Genomic DNA, 14,797 nt, shown 5'->3' on the forward strand with positions numbered 1-14,797 from the left:
ACTCTTGATTAAATTTCTTTCAATTCCATGTCACATGGTTTGACATATTGCTGTATTCTTCGAGAAATTCTTTACAAGCAAAGCCTCTCTAGGTGCATTTGGTTACTGTGAGGATATAGGATAAGTTCAGGCAGTAACCCCAGCTTTCCACCCAAGAGATTATCAAGCAGTAGTAGAAGCTCAAGCAGAGACTGTGCTCCAGGAAAGCCATACCTCTATAAGTCAGCACCCGATGACAACCCTATTCACTATGGCATTCACATGGATCAGGAAACTCACAGATATTCTAGATATGTGTTTATAATAAAAATAAACACACCCAACCAGAATAACATATAGTTACCTTTTTTTAAGATATCGCATCAAATATAAAAGCTGGACTACCCAAAATTCTGCCCTCCAACAATGTTATGAAGTATGAACTCTATGTGTGTGTGGTTTTTTTTTATGTGCGGTAACCTAATTCTCAGAGTAAAATTATTGCGATTTCAAATCTTATCCAAGAACAGGTTGACAGGTAGTGGCTTTTCGAAGTGACAGGCGTCTAATTGAATAAACAAAGTGATTTGTAATCCTGACAAGGTGGATGAGCTATGAAAATATATTAAGAGGGAAGAGAAGGCAAAAATGTAGACAGTGACAGGTGTTTGTGTAGGCATCCCGAAACATGGAAATAAATATTCTGATGTTCATCTTTCTATTCTGTCATAATAGAGGAGAATCATGAAGGACCAATCGTTCAAAGTAATGACGGAATAAATCAGGAGCAGTAGGCTGACTTGTAGGATTCTTCTGATGAAAATTACAGAACTAGCTCTTATAGAAAATTATAGTCCCATAATTGTCAAATAACGTAATCACAGAAAGAAGGCTCTTAGGGATCATTACGGTATTCTTTGAATATTCAAGGCAAAATTTATTTCATCTGTTGTTATGATCCATCCTTATTTAGATTATTTTTAAAAATTTGAATAAACCTGTTTTACTTTTCCTGATTTCCTTATGTAAATTTGCTGTGATTATTACATCACCCAAATAGCAGGGCGTTAAAAACGCAATCATAGAACCCACCTAAAATGGGCTGTGCTATAAGGGGAACGTAATTATTCCACTCTCTTCTTCACTAAAATTATTCCAAGGTGGGAGGAAAACCTACTTTCTCAAGTTTCCTGTTTGTTCTTTCATAGGATTGCTTCTTTTAATAGTATATCTGCTTATAAAAGTATAAGCATTGGCCAAAGAACTGCTTTAAAATAGAGCATGTTCAATAAGTATTATATGTACTGCTCCAAAATGAAAGTGCAGGTGGCTGTGCAAACAATAGCACAATGTGAAGTGTCATAAACAGGTATGGACCAGTAGCAGATAATGATCCAGTGCACAGTCAACCAAAATGGAACCACTGGTCTATATATGATAATGGCAATGAACAAAATCAGATCTTCTAACTCTGAAAATAGTAAATACTCACTTGGAATTTTTTTCTCAGATTTCCAGCAAAAAAAAGAACACACTAGCATTTTGTCTTCTTAAAATTATTAGCACTTTCATGCCTAAAGCTGTGTTCACTTTAAATCAGTTGCCTTTCCACAACAGTATTTTTACTTTTGAAATTTTGAATACTTGCTTGTCTATATTGTCATCTATCAGATGAGACTATAAGATTTTTTACAGTCAAGTAGGATATCAGAGGCTTGACATATAGTTTCTAACTTGGTTTTCAGAAAGCTTCTTTTACTTTTTAAAAATCATTGATAAACTCATCAGGAAGAAATATGCATGCATGGTGTTTATTTTTATTAATTAAATTACTATACAATATTTTCAACATCAGTTAACAATTAGGCAAATGTGTTATTCCCTAAAGAACATTTTGTAGAGCCTGGTTCTCAAACTTGGTTGCATGAAAAGATCCCCTGAAGAGTTGTGAAAAATCTCAATGACCAGGCACACCCCATCAGATCAGACTTTCCAGATCCAACAATATGTATTTTTTTAAAGCTCTTCAGTCAGTTCCAATGTGTAGCCAAGTTTAAGAACCACCGACATTGAGAACTTGGGGTTTTAATTTTTCTTGCTAGCCCTTTCTTTCTGGATCCACCAAACTCTCTTTAAATCCATAACAAACAGCATTTGGGGATATATATCCTAGGTATTTTGTCATATAATATTTTACACTCGCTCATTGAATGGAGTTCTTTCCAATAGAACTTGAAATGAAAGTTTTCCCAGTCCAAATCTAAAAGGCACTGAATTCTAGTTAGATCTATAGTGAATGTTTCTTGTCTTCTTTACACTTCATATGACAAGGAAAATGCATTTTACTTCCTTTAGGAATCCTGTACAAAGGAAATGGGGAGAATCAGTTCATCTCCCAACAACCTCCCGTGGTCAGCAGCATCATGGGCAATGGACGCAGGCGCAGTATCTCGTGCCCCAGTTGCAATGGCCAGGCTGATGGTAATAAACTCTTGGCCCCGGTCGCGTTAGCTTGTGGCATCGATGGCAGCCTGTACGTAGGGGATTTCAACTATGTTCGGCGCATATTCCCTTCTGGAAATGTAACCAGCGTTTTAGAACTAAGGTATGTCTTTCCTGAATCTGGGATTTTCATCGAAGCTAATCATGCTTTTATTTTGGACACCTTGAATTGAATGTACTAACCTATTTAATTACACATACCTTCCCACTGTTTAAAATTCTCCCTAGAAAAAAGTTAGATTCCTGTGAGTTAGTCAAGACACCACACACATTTGTGGTAGCATAAGTGTATAAAAGACTATAAAGTTGTCACATACAGAAAATGTCTCACTGATTCTAATGAATTCTCCGTGTTCTGGTAGAATAAGTCCCTTTAGCCATCTTAGAATATTCTTGTGATAAATGTTGTTATTCTTTCATTTCACGGTGGTTGAAATTGAGGCCAAAAAAATGTTTTCCAGCAATAACAGGACATAATAGTCAACAAACTCAGGTTGTAACTTGCAGCTAGAGTGTTGGAGCTTCTGTTTGAGTTATCCCATTAGCTAAAATGTCAATAAAGTAATAAATTGTTGTCTTTAGTTTGCTCATTTAAGCATTATTCTCAAAATCATCCTATTCTGTAAATTATTTGGTAAGTCTTGGCCTATGCAATTTATTTCCAGTGTTATTTCTGCTTACATTGGTGATTTTCCATATAAATAATTGAACTCTCAGTATTCAACTCATATTTTATAGACTTTTTCTAACTGTGCTTTCTTTTTCACCTTTTTTATCTGCTTCCACCAAGAAATAAAGATTTTAGACATAGGTAAGCATTGTGAGTAAAGGTTCTGGTATATTTTCAGATGTCCTTTTTGCATTTCCATGTGAATTTCTGGCATTGTTTTCTAAGAACATTTTATCATGAGAGAGGAAACGCAGTATCACAGAACATCAAAGTAATCAAACTGCTTAAATGAGCTATTACTATGCAATAGATTGCAAATTATATTATGCAACATCATTTGAAAAAATAGTTTCCAGTTGGTTAAAAATTAATTTTATTAGAAAAAAATATTATAATGAATGTGTCTGCATAACAAAAGATATTTCCATATTCCAATTACTGACTCACATAAGCTAAGCCATATTGAACAGAACTTCAAAGTACTGTAGAAAAATTTAAGGAGATTTTAGTTTGTTACCCTGATCACATCCTGATTTAATGCCCAATTGAGGGACTTCAATTCTTTAAGAAAAAAGATCTACAACTATTTTACTTTGGCAAGTTTTTTCATGTATAAGATCATGTGAAGATGCTGCCCACATCCTCGCTGGGCTTGGAAAGATATCCCGCATAGGAAGATGGAGCTTTGTTAAGGGCTGGAGCTTTGTTAAGTGCCTTGTAAATTCCTCGCCACCTACAGTTTCTAGTTTCCTAAGTTGAGAGAGTTATAAGTCTCACTTTTCAAGAAGTGATGTTTTCACTGACATTACTATTTTGGAAGAAAAGGCTTTCTGCAAAGCTAAGGATGAATATAGTTGAAGCAAATATGTCAGCTCCAAAGTTTTTCATCTCCTCAGTGCTGTGTGCACTTAACTGGACACAGAGAGTAGACGCTTATGTGTGGGCACTTTTAACTAAAAACTTCCCTTGGGACAGCAATGTAGAGGGGAGGGGTGAAGCTAGGAAAAAAGCAAGCCGTGTCAACATGCTAGATCTAATCTGGCCATTCAAATACATGATGAAATGACTTCAGATAGAAAAATTAATGATGTTTTAGGGACATCCTTGAGATGAAAGTCACCATAACCCATTTAAACTGTCATGTAGAGATTGACAACTAGTAAAACCGAACTTCTACTGAGAGACACGTGGCTGTTGCCTGTCAACATGACCGGACCTGGTCCCATATCCTCTTCCTGAAATCCCCTGTTCACTTACTCTCAGCTCGCAGCTCAGTCACACACTAAGCTGAACACTAAATTTCTCTAGATGACTAAGCATGCAAAGCTCTGTGATGAGAAAGCACAGCAGAATATCAAAATGTTTTTTTGGCCTTGCTTTCTTGGTAACTGGGAGAAATACAAAAGGCCAGGAGGTATGTGTCTCGACTAACCAACAGGGCCAGAGGTGATACAGAGCAAGCCACCCAAGCAGCTACCTTCAGACACGCTGCCTCTACCACCAGCCGGGTGCAGTGCTAGATATTTGAGATACGTTCTTGCAGATCCACACGACAGTTCTTCAGGCTAACAGAGGAGGTGAGTGAGGCTCGAGGAGGTTCTGTATCTCCCTACCATACGTAACTAAGAAAGGGGAGCTGAGATTTGAACCACTCTAAAAAGTGTGTCCTTTCCCCTACACCACACAGCCAGTGTAAATCCCTGTATGCAGAAAGTTAGGTTTATTTCATAATAATTGGGCAAATAACACAGAACTATAATTTCTCTATTTTATAAGCTAGAGTCTATAATTTCTCTATTTTATAAGCTCAAGTCTATCTGTGAAAAAAATCTGTTGGAGGTTAGAGCCACATTAATATCAACAATACTGTGTAATATGAACACATTAAGGACTTGTGTTTGGAGGTGATACTCCTGTCATTCTTCTCTCATGACACTTCCACCTCCCTCCTCTGTGTGTTATGTGGCTAAATTTGGATTCCATTTCCCGTATGTGCCCTGCATGTGAAATACACTGGGTTTTATATTGATGTTCACCATTATTAACTCTGTTAGCTGGTCGCTTCTCTTTTGCTAGTAGCACTGTGACTAATGGTGGTATAAGACAAAGTACATGATGTCAGAACTCACCGGCGGATTATCTGACACAAAACAAATAATATGACCAGTGTTGTGCTTTGACACTTGATCATCTCTACGGCTCACACTGTTGTTGAGTAATTCTCTAGAAGGAGAGAGCACTGGGAGATGGCAGGGTAGTAAGAAAAGTTGTTTGATCTAGATCCAAAAATGCAGTCTACTTAAGAAGAGGAACAGAGGGTAGTCACGGAAAAAGAACAGAGGAGCAAGCACAGTTACTGAGTCTGAGAAAGGTGAGCAGGAATCACCTACGTGGGCAGGGGTTCTGGTGGGTGACAGTGGAGACAGAGGCAGAGAGGCAGCAGAGGGTGAGACTGTGGGGACCTCTCATGCCCTGAGGAATTACTCTGCCATCCTACAGGACTGTGGGCAATCGTTTCCTGATTGGAACAAGATCGAGCTGGTAACCATGTTCCAGGAGCCTTGGAGATGAGCTAGAAAGTTGTTGCAATAAAGGCCGTGATGCTATGTACCTAAATAGTGTGGCCAGCAAGGAAGGAAGTCAACCCCTAAGACAAAGGAAGGCAGGGAACACGTACACAGTAGGTGAATGACAAAGAACAGGAAGAGCCAGAGGTCTGGAATTCAAGGTCTTGAGCCAAAGTCATCAAATGGATGAGAAAATCATTGACAGAGTTAGGGGTTTTGTTTGCTTGATAATTAATTATTCAAAATTGACTTAACAAGAGCAAGATATTTCAGCTTATTGGAGTGTCTTTACTAAGAATAAAAATTGCAATTCTTTTCTCATGCCTCTTCCTGTTTTCCAACCTTTATCATCCTCATAGGCTTTTCATAGGATCCTATCTTGCTTTCTTTGTAGCTGCACTTCCACAGCTAATGTAGAAGTTGTTAGAGGAATAGATGATAAAGAAAAAGAGAAACTGACAAATGTGTCTAAATCTACAAAAATGAACAGTATTGGCAGTTGTTAACAATCAAATAAAATACGAAAAGCACATGGTCTTCCATGTTTCATATGTTATCGGCAGTATCATTAATTGGGCTAATGGGGGGGTATCATTAATAAAATGTTAAAAGACAAAATAAATAAGAGTATCTTGTTATACCATATTTATAAGTACTGCCAGTATACTATGTCAAATAAAAGCCATAACTACTACTCAGCCAACGTACTAAATTTTTTTGACATAACTGGAAGCTTCTGGAATGCTTAAAATGTCTCTTAGTGATGCTAACCATTTCCCCCTATGATGGGTATAGCATTAGTTTGCCAACAAACCCTTTTTGGAAATAGTAGATTTTAGCTCATCCCCGTTCCATTTCTTTAAACTTCCAAAATAAAGAAACTTAAATTAATTAATACTAGCCAAGAGGCATTTAAACATGGAGGACTAAAAGTCAACTTTGTGAGTTTTATATCACCAATTAAAGGATCAAAGAAAGTGTCAATCACAGGTCTGTGATTTTGAGTCAATTAAAGTGTAGACCCAAAATTGCAAAGACTAGATTCTGCACTTCTTAGATAAAGAGCTAAAAGTCAAGCAGGCACAAAAATACCATATTCCAAAGCCCTGCTTGCAATAATACAAAGCCTTGGTGGCCAGAAAATAGGCAACTTAACTTTTATACATTAAATGTAATTTCTGTTGTTCTTCAAATGTTCCATATTCCTAGGGTTAGGACATAATTTTCAGCAGATAAGATTCAAGTGCTGGTAATGGAGCATGTTCCTAAAGAGTATTTCTTTAGCCTAAGAAAATTGAATTAGGACCAAAGAAACGAGCCATCTGGTCTCCACAACCCGAATGAGACCATAGAGGAGATGCCTGACACTGGGAAGGTCTGGGAAATCCAGGATGAGTCACAAATCAAGGCACAGTTTATAAAGAGCTTCCTCTCTTGAGCTCAGCTTCTTCGATTCTGCTGTTAGCCCCCATCTTACTATTATTTTAAACTTTTCTGAAATGAAAATCTCAATCACCTAAGAATTGAGTTCAGCTCCTGCTGAGCAGTTCCCCCAAACCATTTGTTTTGTGAGCCCCACCTTCCCACCACCCTGCCTCTTGAGGGCTGCCTTTCCAGGGAGCTGAGCGCAAGTTCCAGCTGACCTGTCAGGATGCTCCCTCGAGTGGCGTCCTCGCACCCAGTCCCTGCGCAGATGCTTCTCTGTCAACCAGAAATTTCCACACTCGCTTTTTTGACTTTCTGGACTTTGGGACTTTCCCCTCTTATCAGAAGAGGCTGGGATGTGACTTGTGTGGTGAGGCCACACGGCAGGGAGCTATCCTGTCCTCGGACCCCATCTGTGGGAGTGTCTCCAAAGCGAGTCTCCTGGTGCACACACACCACCTCCGTGCTGCTGGACAAATTCTCGAGTTGTGTGCAAGATAGAGCTCTCATTTGGCAGACATTTTTCAAAGCATTGACAGGTGTGGCTTTGGGTTTCTCTGTCTTCAGGGAAGGAGAAGCTACAGACAGGAAGTAGGAAATAGAAGCTCAGCTTTGGGCCTTCCCTTACTCGCTCACTAGGATAAAACCGATGCAAGTATTGGCAACACTAGTGACTTGAATGGCCATTACGTGTGCACCAAGAAAACTTGTGTCCTGCAGCCAGAGTCCACCTAGCAGGTGGACAGTGTCAAAGTCTGTCGGCTCATTGCCAAAATGAGGGACGCTGTGGAAAACTAGCTAGGAAGGACTGGCAAAGGCTCTCCAATGCCATGTCTTTCAACTAGAGCTCTGCCACCAACTCCCTGTACCCCACCCCCTGTGATATCGAGTCGTTTGTAGAAGAACAAACCTCTATAAAACAGTTCTGAATAGTATATTGGGATATGTAACTTTGCACTTGACACAGTAATAAAGCACCACATTCAGGAACACATTATGTCTTGCTCCATTTAAAATTTCAGGCATCAGCTGATAATAATGAGACAGTGACACTCAGCAAGCTGAGCATGTGGTATAACCCAGCAGTCCTGAAATGCGTTTATTCCACATAGTTCTTTGTATCACTTACACCCTTTCATATGTGTCTGCACCCTCAAGATCCTTGCTCTGGTCTGCCTCTTGTCACTAAAAGGGATCAAACACTAGGAAGGAGACCCCAAAACTGAAGGGATTCAGGCCTTCGTGGTCTCAGTATCTGTCAGCATCATCACAGCCATAGAAGCTGGGAGAGCCCCCAAAGGTCCCTGCCCCTCCACATGTCACCTCTGTCCCCTCCACCATGGTGAGAAACCCTGGTGGAAACAGAACCTATTCTTTGGCCAGGAAAGTGAAGTACATCTGCTTACCTCTTCAGAGGAAGAGCATTACATAGTAAGAACTCGTTCATTACACCTTCACTAGTAACCAGGGTATTTTCCCTTAGTTAGATTCATGCTACAGATTTTAGAATTCACATACAAAGTAAGCAGAAACAAGCATATAATTATCCATGTGTGTATGGGGTGTTGGGGGGGTAAGTGATCGGATTGATTCCTGTAGTTCACTTCTTTGTGGACTCACCTTATCATGTAAACTCCTTTGTTTTTTTTTTTTTTTTCAGAAGGTGATATTTGCATGTAGTACGCAATATATAGTAGCGTGAAATGGTAGAGAGTGTCTGTAAGGAGATCAAGTTTTTAATTCCACCATCATTTGTCCTTTCCCTGATAATGTTGGTCTTTTTTTTTGCATTTCCCATTTTCAGTAATGGGACATAAAGCGTTTTACATTTGCATTACTTTATATTTATAGAATCAAGGCACTACATTTTATGAACAAATGTCTGTATCTCACCAAATTCATAGACAGGTTTGAGAGCAGCCTAATTTACAAACTAAAAATAAAACTGGTGGATCTATTCTGACTCACAGCACTAGGCCACCAACCGAGACAGCGCCTGCACTTGAATACCTCATTTTAATGTTTAACCCCATCACTCGGGACAATCACTCTAACTGCATCAAATTACCTTTCTGGATTGTGATAAATGCTACCAAGACAGACCCGGTGCTGCATTTTTTCAGGAGCAGGTGTTGGTTTGATTTGGCTTTGTAGGAAACAGGAGAATTCCCTGTGATGAGGGGACAGTGAAAGCAGTTGTGGGAGAATGTGACGTAGACACCTCCAGGAGTAAGCCTTTGGCTATCACTCAAGTGCAATTTATTAGTGGCCTGCTTCAAGCCAAATAGGTGTAGAAGCACCTGCTTCTTTGTTTTGGGTGAGCGGCATATTTGCCTTCTGACGGCAATTACTTTGAAGATGACAATTAGTAAATTGTTGAGCCCTTAGTGTCAGGACAGCAGGGCCAGGGACAGACCCGAAATTGCCACCAGTGACACCTTCTCTCAAGGCTTTCTGACTCTTCTGTCCATTTTCCAGCCTTTGATGACAGATTTCCATCCACAGTCAAATGTCCCATGATCTTTTTTATTTTGCTTCCATTTCTCTCGGTGTTTTCAACTCTCTCGTGATGTCCATGTACGATCTGTCTTTACAGCAGCAACCCAGCCCACAGATACTACCTTGCAACTGACCCAGTCACAGGAGATCTGTATGTTTCTGACACGAACACCCGCAGGATTTATCGCCCAAAGTCACTGACGGGTGCAAAAGACTTAACCAAAAATGCCGAAGTGATTGCGGGGACCGGGGAGCAGTGCCTTCCATTTGATGAAGCCAGATGTGGGGACGGAGGGAAGGCAGTGGAAGCAACGCTCATGAGTCCCAAAGGTACTTGCATTTATCAATTTGAGCATTTCTTTTTATTAAAAAAGAGAGAGAGACACACACAATCGAGTTAGTGCCTGATTCTATTTAATGCTGAGTCTGACGTTTTACCCTCCACCGTGTTCCGGAAAAGCTGTTTCACTTCCTGTGTTTTAAAAAGCCATTTAGCATGAAGCTGCTAGAATCCTAACTTGATTTTACAGTAAATATTAGGTGTTTGGCATGTCTTATTATCATACCATTTTTTTTTTTTTCTTTTCCAAGAATAAAGCAACTCCTCTATAAGGGATTCAGGTCACATTCTGTTCAACTTCAAGGAAGCGTCCAAATTCTTTCATTGTCCTGGAATTTCTTTGTCATGAATGAGTCCCAGGCCTCTTTAAAAACCATCACTAAGCAACCCTATTAGCCCTCGCCCAGTTTGGAGCTATTAAACTTTTGTTTCTATGCCATGGGAAAAAATGCTTGCTGGGAGGAATTTCTGGAGGTAACAAGGGCTAAACTTCTATGTGCTAAAAGGTCTGTAGCTTCTACGCCAGTCAGGGCTGACTCCTTGCTCATGGGGTAGGCCTTTCATTACATTGCTTTTTTGGGTTAGGGCTTTCTTTTTTCATGACAGCTAGTAACTATTATGTGAACAAGGACTAGGAAAAAAGTATTTGTTGTACTGAATTATTCATAATAGAAATTTCATTGTAACAAGGTCAACAAAACTTGGCTTAGCTCTGGTTTTTGTTAGAATATAGTCACTCTAAGTTCAGTGTAACAGAATTTGACCTGTTTCTATCATTTAGAGACAAGAACATTGTAGACACATTAGCATTTTACTTTTCAAACACGGTACTGACTATGGGATTCAGATACCAAGAGGCGAGTCTACAAAACGTGGCTTCTTTCTTCCGTATTGCATTTATTTGTACTGGAAATGCCTCCTTTGGGGAATTTGCTGAGGTGTTTGCCATCTGTAGTCCGACCTGCTGCCTCTCGCCCACCTTCTCAGTGGAGTCGAAAACTGAGTTTCATGGCAGGACTAAGAGTTGAATCAAAAGTAATCATTTTTGAAAAAGGCATAACACTCGCTTCTCTTGGCTACAGGAATGGCGATTGATAAGAATGGATTAATCTACTTTGTGGATGGCACCATGATCAGGAAAGTCGATCAGAATGGAATCATATCGACTCTCTTGGGCTCCAACGACCTGACCTCAGCCCGACCTTTGACCTGCGACACCAGCATGCACATCAGCCAGGTAGCTGGCGTCCCCTGTCGGGCTCTTTGTTTTTTCTCAAAGTGACTCCGTTGGCTCCGGCAGAGGCTGTGCTGCTGCTCATTCACCTGCATGAATCCACCTGTGTTCATGTGTGGGGGTTGCTGTTGATAAAGCTGCTCTATTTAAACGAATGCTAGGAGCTGATAAAACCTTCTATCATTCTGCCTTTGATGGATTCAAGGAGCTACCGAACAATTATCATGAGGAGATGTGAAACATTTGTCATAAAAATTTGTCATACCAGTTAGTAGCAGCATACAGATATTCCAAAAAAGAACAAAGCAGCTTAAAAATCTCTAATCTTTCTATTGTAGGTGCTTCTTCCAAAGTAAAGGGAACTCATTATGATTAGTCTCAGGGTCCTGTGTTTAGAATTAGCCGCTTCTCCACGGACCTGACTGAAGACACAGCTGCAGGCTGGTCTGTCCGCATCCTCGGAAGCCCCGACAGTTGGTGGCTGCTCTGCCGAGGTGTTCCCATCACGTGATGGCTCCTAACTCATGTGTTTCAGCCGCTGTTTGACTCTAGCCTGCAAACCTTTCAATGAGCTGGATTTTTAAATCAAATGTCATTTTATTATTTCCTCCATTTGTCTCCACTCAAAACTTCTGAGTTTATAAGTACCTATTCAAAAAACAATTTTAAGCCCATTTATCAAATTAAGGGTAATTTCGCCAAGTGGTCCAATTTACTCTTTTGGCGAATTAACTGCAGCGCAGTCTCTGACTCACCGAACATTTCTGTTTTATTAAGGTGCGTCTGGAGTGGCCCACTGACCTGGCCATTAACCCGATGGATAACTCCATTTACGTCCTGGATAATAATGTGGTTTTACAGATCACTGAAAACCGCCAGGTCCGCGTCGCTGCTGGCCGGCCCATGCACTGCCAGGTGCCAGGGGTGGAATATTCCGTGGGGAAGCACGCGGTTCAGACCACCCTGGAATCAGCCACTGCCATCGCGGTGTCCTACAGCGGGGTCCTGTACATCACGGAGACCGATGAAAAGAAAATAAACCGCATAAGGCAGGTGACCACCGACGGGGAGATCTCCCTGGTGGCGGGGATACCCTCGGAGTGTGACTGCAAGAACGATGCCAACTGTGACTGCTACCAGACCGGAGACGGCTATGCCAAAGATGCCAAGCTGAACGCCCCGTCCTCCCTGGCCGCCTCTCCTGACGGGACGCTGTACATCGCGGACCTGGGAAATATCCGCATCCGGGCCGTGTCCAAGAACAAGCCTCTGCTGAGCTCGATGAACTTCTATGAAGTGGCCTCTCCGACGGACCAGGAGCTCTATATCTTTGACATCAACGGCACTCACCAGTACACGGTGAGCCTGGTGACCGGGGACTACCTGTACAACTTCAGCTACAGCAATGACAACGACATCACAGCCGTGACAGACAGCAACGGCAACACCCTTCGGATTCGGCGGGACCCGAATCGGATGCCAGTCCGGGTGGTGTCTCCAGATAACCAAGTGATATGGTTGACCATTGGCACCAATGGATGTCTGAAAAGTATGACGGCCCAGGGCCTCGAGTTAGTTTTGTTCACTTACCACGGCAACAGCGGCCTGTTAGCCACTAAAAGTGATGAAACTGGATGGACCACCTTTTTTGAGTAAGTAGCTCAAAATTCTCTCTGATTATAATTACTGTGCTGTAATCAGGTACTCTAAAATATCGTGGTGTGATCTTAAAGGCAGGTGGAATCCAGGTTTTGGGGGGCCTGGAGCTTCTGTTATTTTTGGATCTCTTTCTGAAAGAGAAGGCAACACAACAAGAGAGGAAGTTAGACTTGGGAGGGACCCATCCACGTGAGAAGCCCTAAAGCTTCATTGGCCTCACAGAAAATCTACCTCTGCCTAACACTCTACTCCATACAGACCTACTATGTTAGCAGCAAATGTTTTGAAAAACATGCTAGCAACTTCATTTGGGGCATAAATTCTTGGAGTTTACATTGACTCATGGGATCAAGCAGTGTTAAGAATGGTACAAAGGTCCTGGCTGAGCACATCAGCCCTGCCACTTTGTTCTTCTCAAATGGAAGGGTTAACTTTTTTATGATCAGTTATTGGAGAATCCGAACTACCCTTGCCAAGAACCTGACCGCTAAATGCAAATCAGGAATTTTTACTAGCTCTGAAAGCATTTGGGAAAATATGAGACTCATGTCCAGCTGGTATATTCTACTAGCTCCGTGGAGTCCTGGCGCAGGTGAGGTCTCTATCAGAACCATCGGGGAGGTCAATAGGAGTGACATGAGCTTTAGCCATTGTACGTGGACGGTGCATCGTACATTTATGGTGCATGTACCTTGCCATGAATGCATGTGTGCAATCACGCTCAATTACTTGTTTCTCAGCAAACGTTGCACAAACCATAAGGGGAAATTCGATGTATAAAGCTGGCAGGTTGACAAATGCAGACTATCCCCGGAAATGAATATGAGTTCCTTAGTGTGATTTTCCCAATGATGTGCTGAAGCAAAAAGTATTTTCTGTCAGAGCACACCTCTAAAGTTATAATAAAAGTCAGTAGAAAAAAATGATTCAATGCACAAATATTTTCCATACAACTTTTCTGGAATGGATCTTATACATAAAGCTTAGTTCTCCTGTAGCTTGAATTGCTTTTCTTTTTTGACAGATTCCCTTTTAATAAAATGAATGTTACCCAGCAGCATGATTTTGTCAGAGGAACAAACCTTTTCAACTGAATTACATTAAAATTCTGTTCTTAACATTCCTTTTGCTCATTTTAGGATCGCAATAGGAAAGGAATAAATTGGAAGTTAATGGAAAGCACTTCCTTTGCACCATTTTCAAAGCGATTGCAGGCTGTATTGCCGGAGAGGCAGAACAAGCACCACCATCAGATGAGCCTGGGCAGGAAAGCTGCTCTGATTATAAGATCTTCACCAAATGATGGTGGCATGTGTAGGGTTTCGGTTTAGTTGAAAGCAGGGGGAAAAACAGAGAACTAAGTTTTTAGTACAGTCCAGGACTCAAGCACAGCGCCATGGGCCACTTTTGAATGTGTCCTTGTTTGTTCTGGATTTTGACCCTGCTTGGAAGTTCAACGTGTGGGTCACAACCCACATGGGAACTTCTTACAGCAGGTGCAGTGGTTTGATTATGACCTACACGTGAATTTTCAAGTCTGGAAAATTAAAGAGTGGGCTGTGCTCCATGGAAGTAGCTGGTGTGGGATAATATAAACAAATTTGAGATTCTTGCCTTTGGTTTCAATGATGGTGGATGAAGAGACACGTTTGTCTCATAACAAAGTCCTTCTAAAAATGTCAGGCTCCATCAAGCATGAGTGTGGTGGCTCAGGAGGAGGTGGGTTGGCAAACCAATCTTGTGAAAATCAGAGGTGAGCCTTGTTTTGAAGAATAAAAAAATTTAATGCACTGAAACACAATCATCCTTTCACAGATACAAACAACTTATTATAAATCATACTTAAATTTTACATCTAGATAAGTTACAGTAAGGACAACTATTCTGAGAAACATTAAGAATATATAACTTCATAATTGCAT

General features: G+C 40.9%; 1 protein-coding gene across 8 annotated transcripts in view; it reads left to right on the forward strand.

The window, feature by feature from the left end:
• Nucleotides 1–14,797, forward strand: part of TENM3 (teneurin transmembrane protein 3) — a 2,290,771-nt gene that overhangs the window by 2,240,475 nt on the left and 35,499 nt on the right. For all 8 annotated transcript variants that reach the window (XM_054701057.1, XM_054701061.1, XM_054701058.1 and 5 more), the window contains 4 exons: nucleotides 2,335–2,584; nucleotides 9,740–9,972; nucleotides 11,065–11,219; nucleotides 11,994–12,868. In XM_054701057.1, the coding sequence (XP_054557032.1) occupies nucleotides 2,335–2,584; nucleotides 9,740–9,972; nucleotides 11,065–11,219; nucleotides 11,994–12,868 (1,513 nt within the window). The remainder of the gene's footprint in view (nucleotides 1–2,334; nucleotides 2,585–9,739; nucleotides 9,973–11,064; nucleotides 11,220–11,993; nucleotides 12,869–14,797) is intronic.

Source organism: Talpa occidentalis, unplaced genomic scaffold (assembly GCF_014898055.3).
Source record: "Talpa occidentalis isolate TD23 unplaced genomic scaffold, MPIMG_talOcc4v2.1 talOcc4.4, whole genome shotgun sequence".
NCBI classification, from domain to species: Eukaryota; Metazoa; Chordata; class Mammalia; order Eulipotyphla; family Talpidae; genus Talpa; species Talpa occidentalis.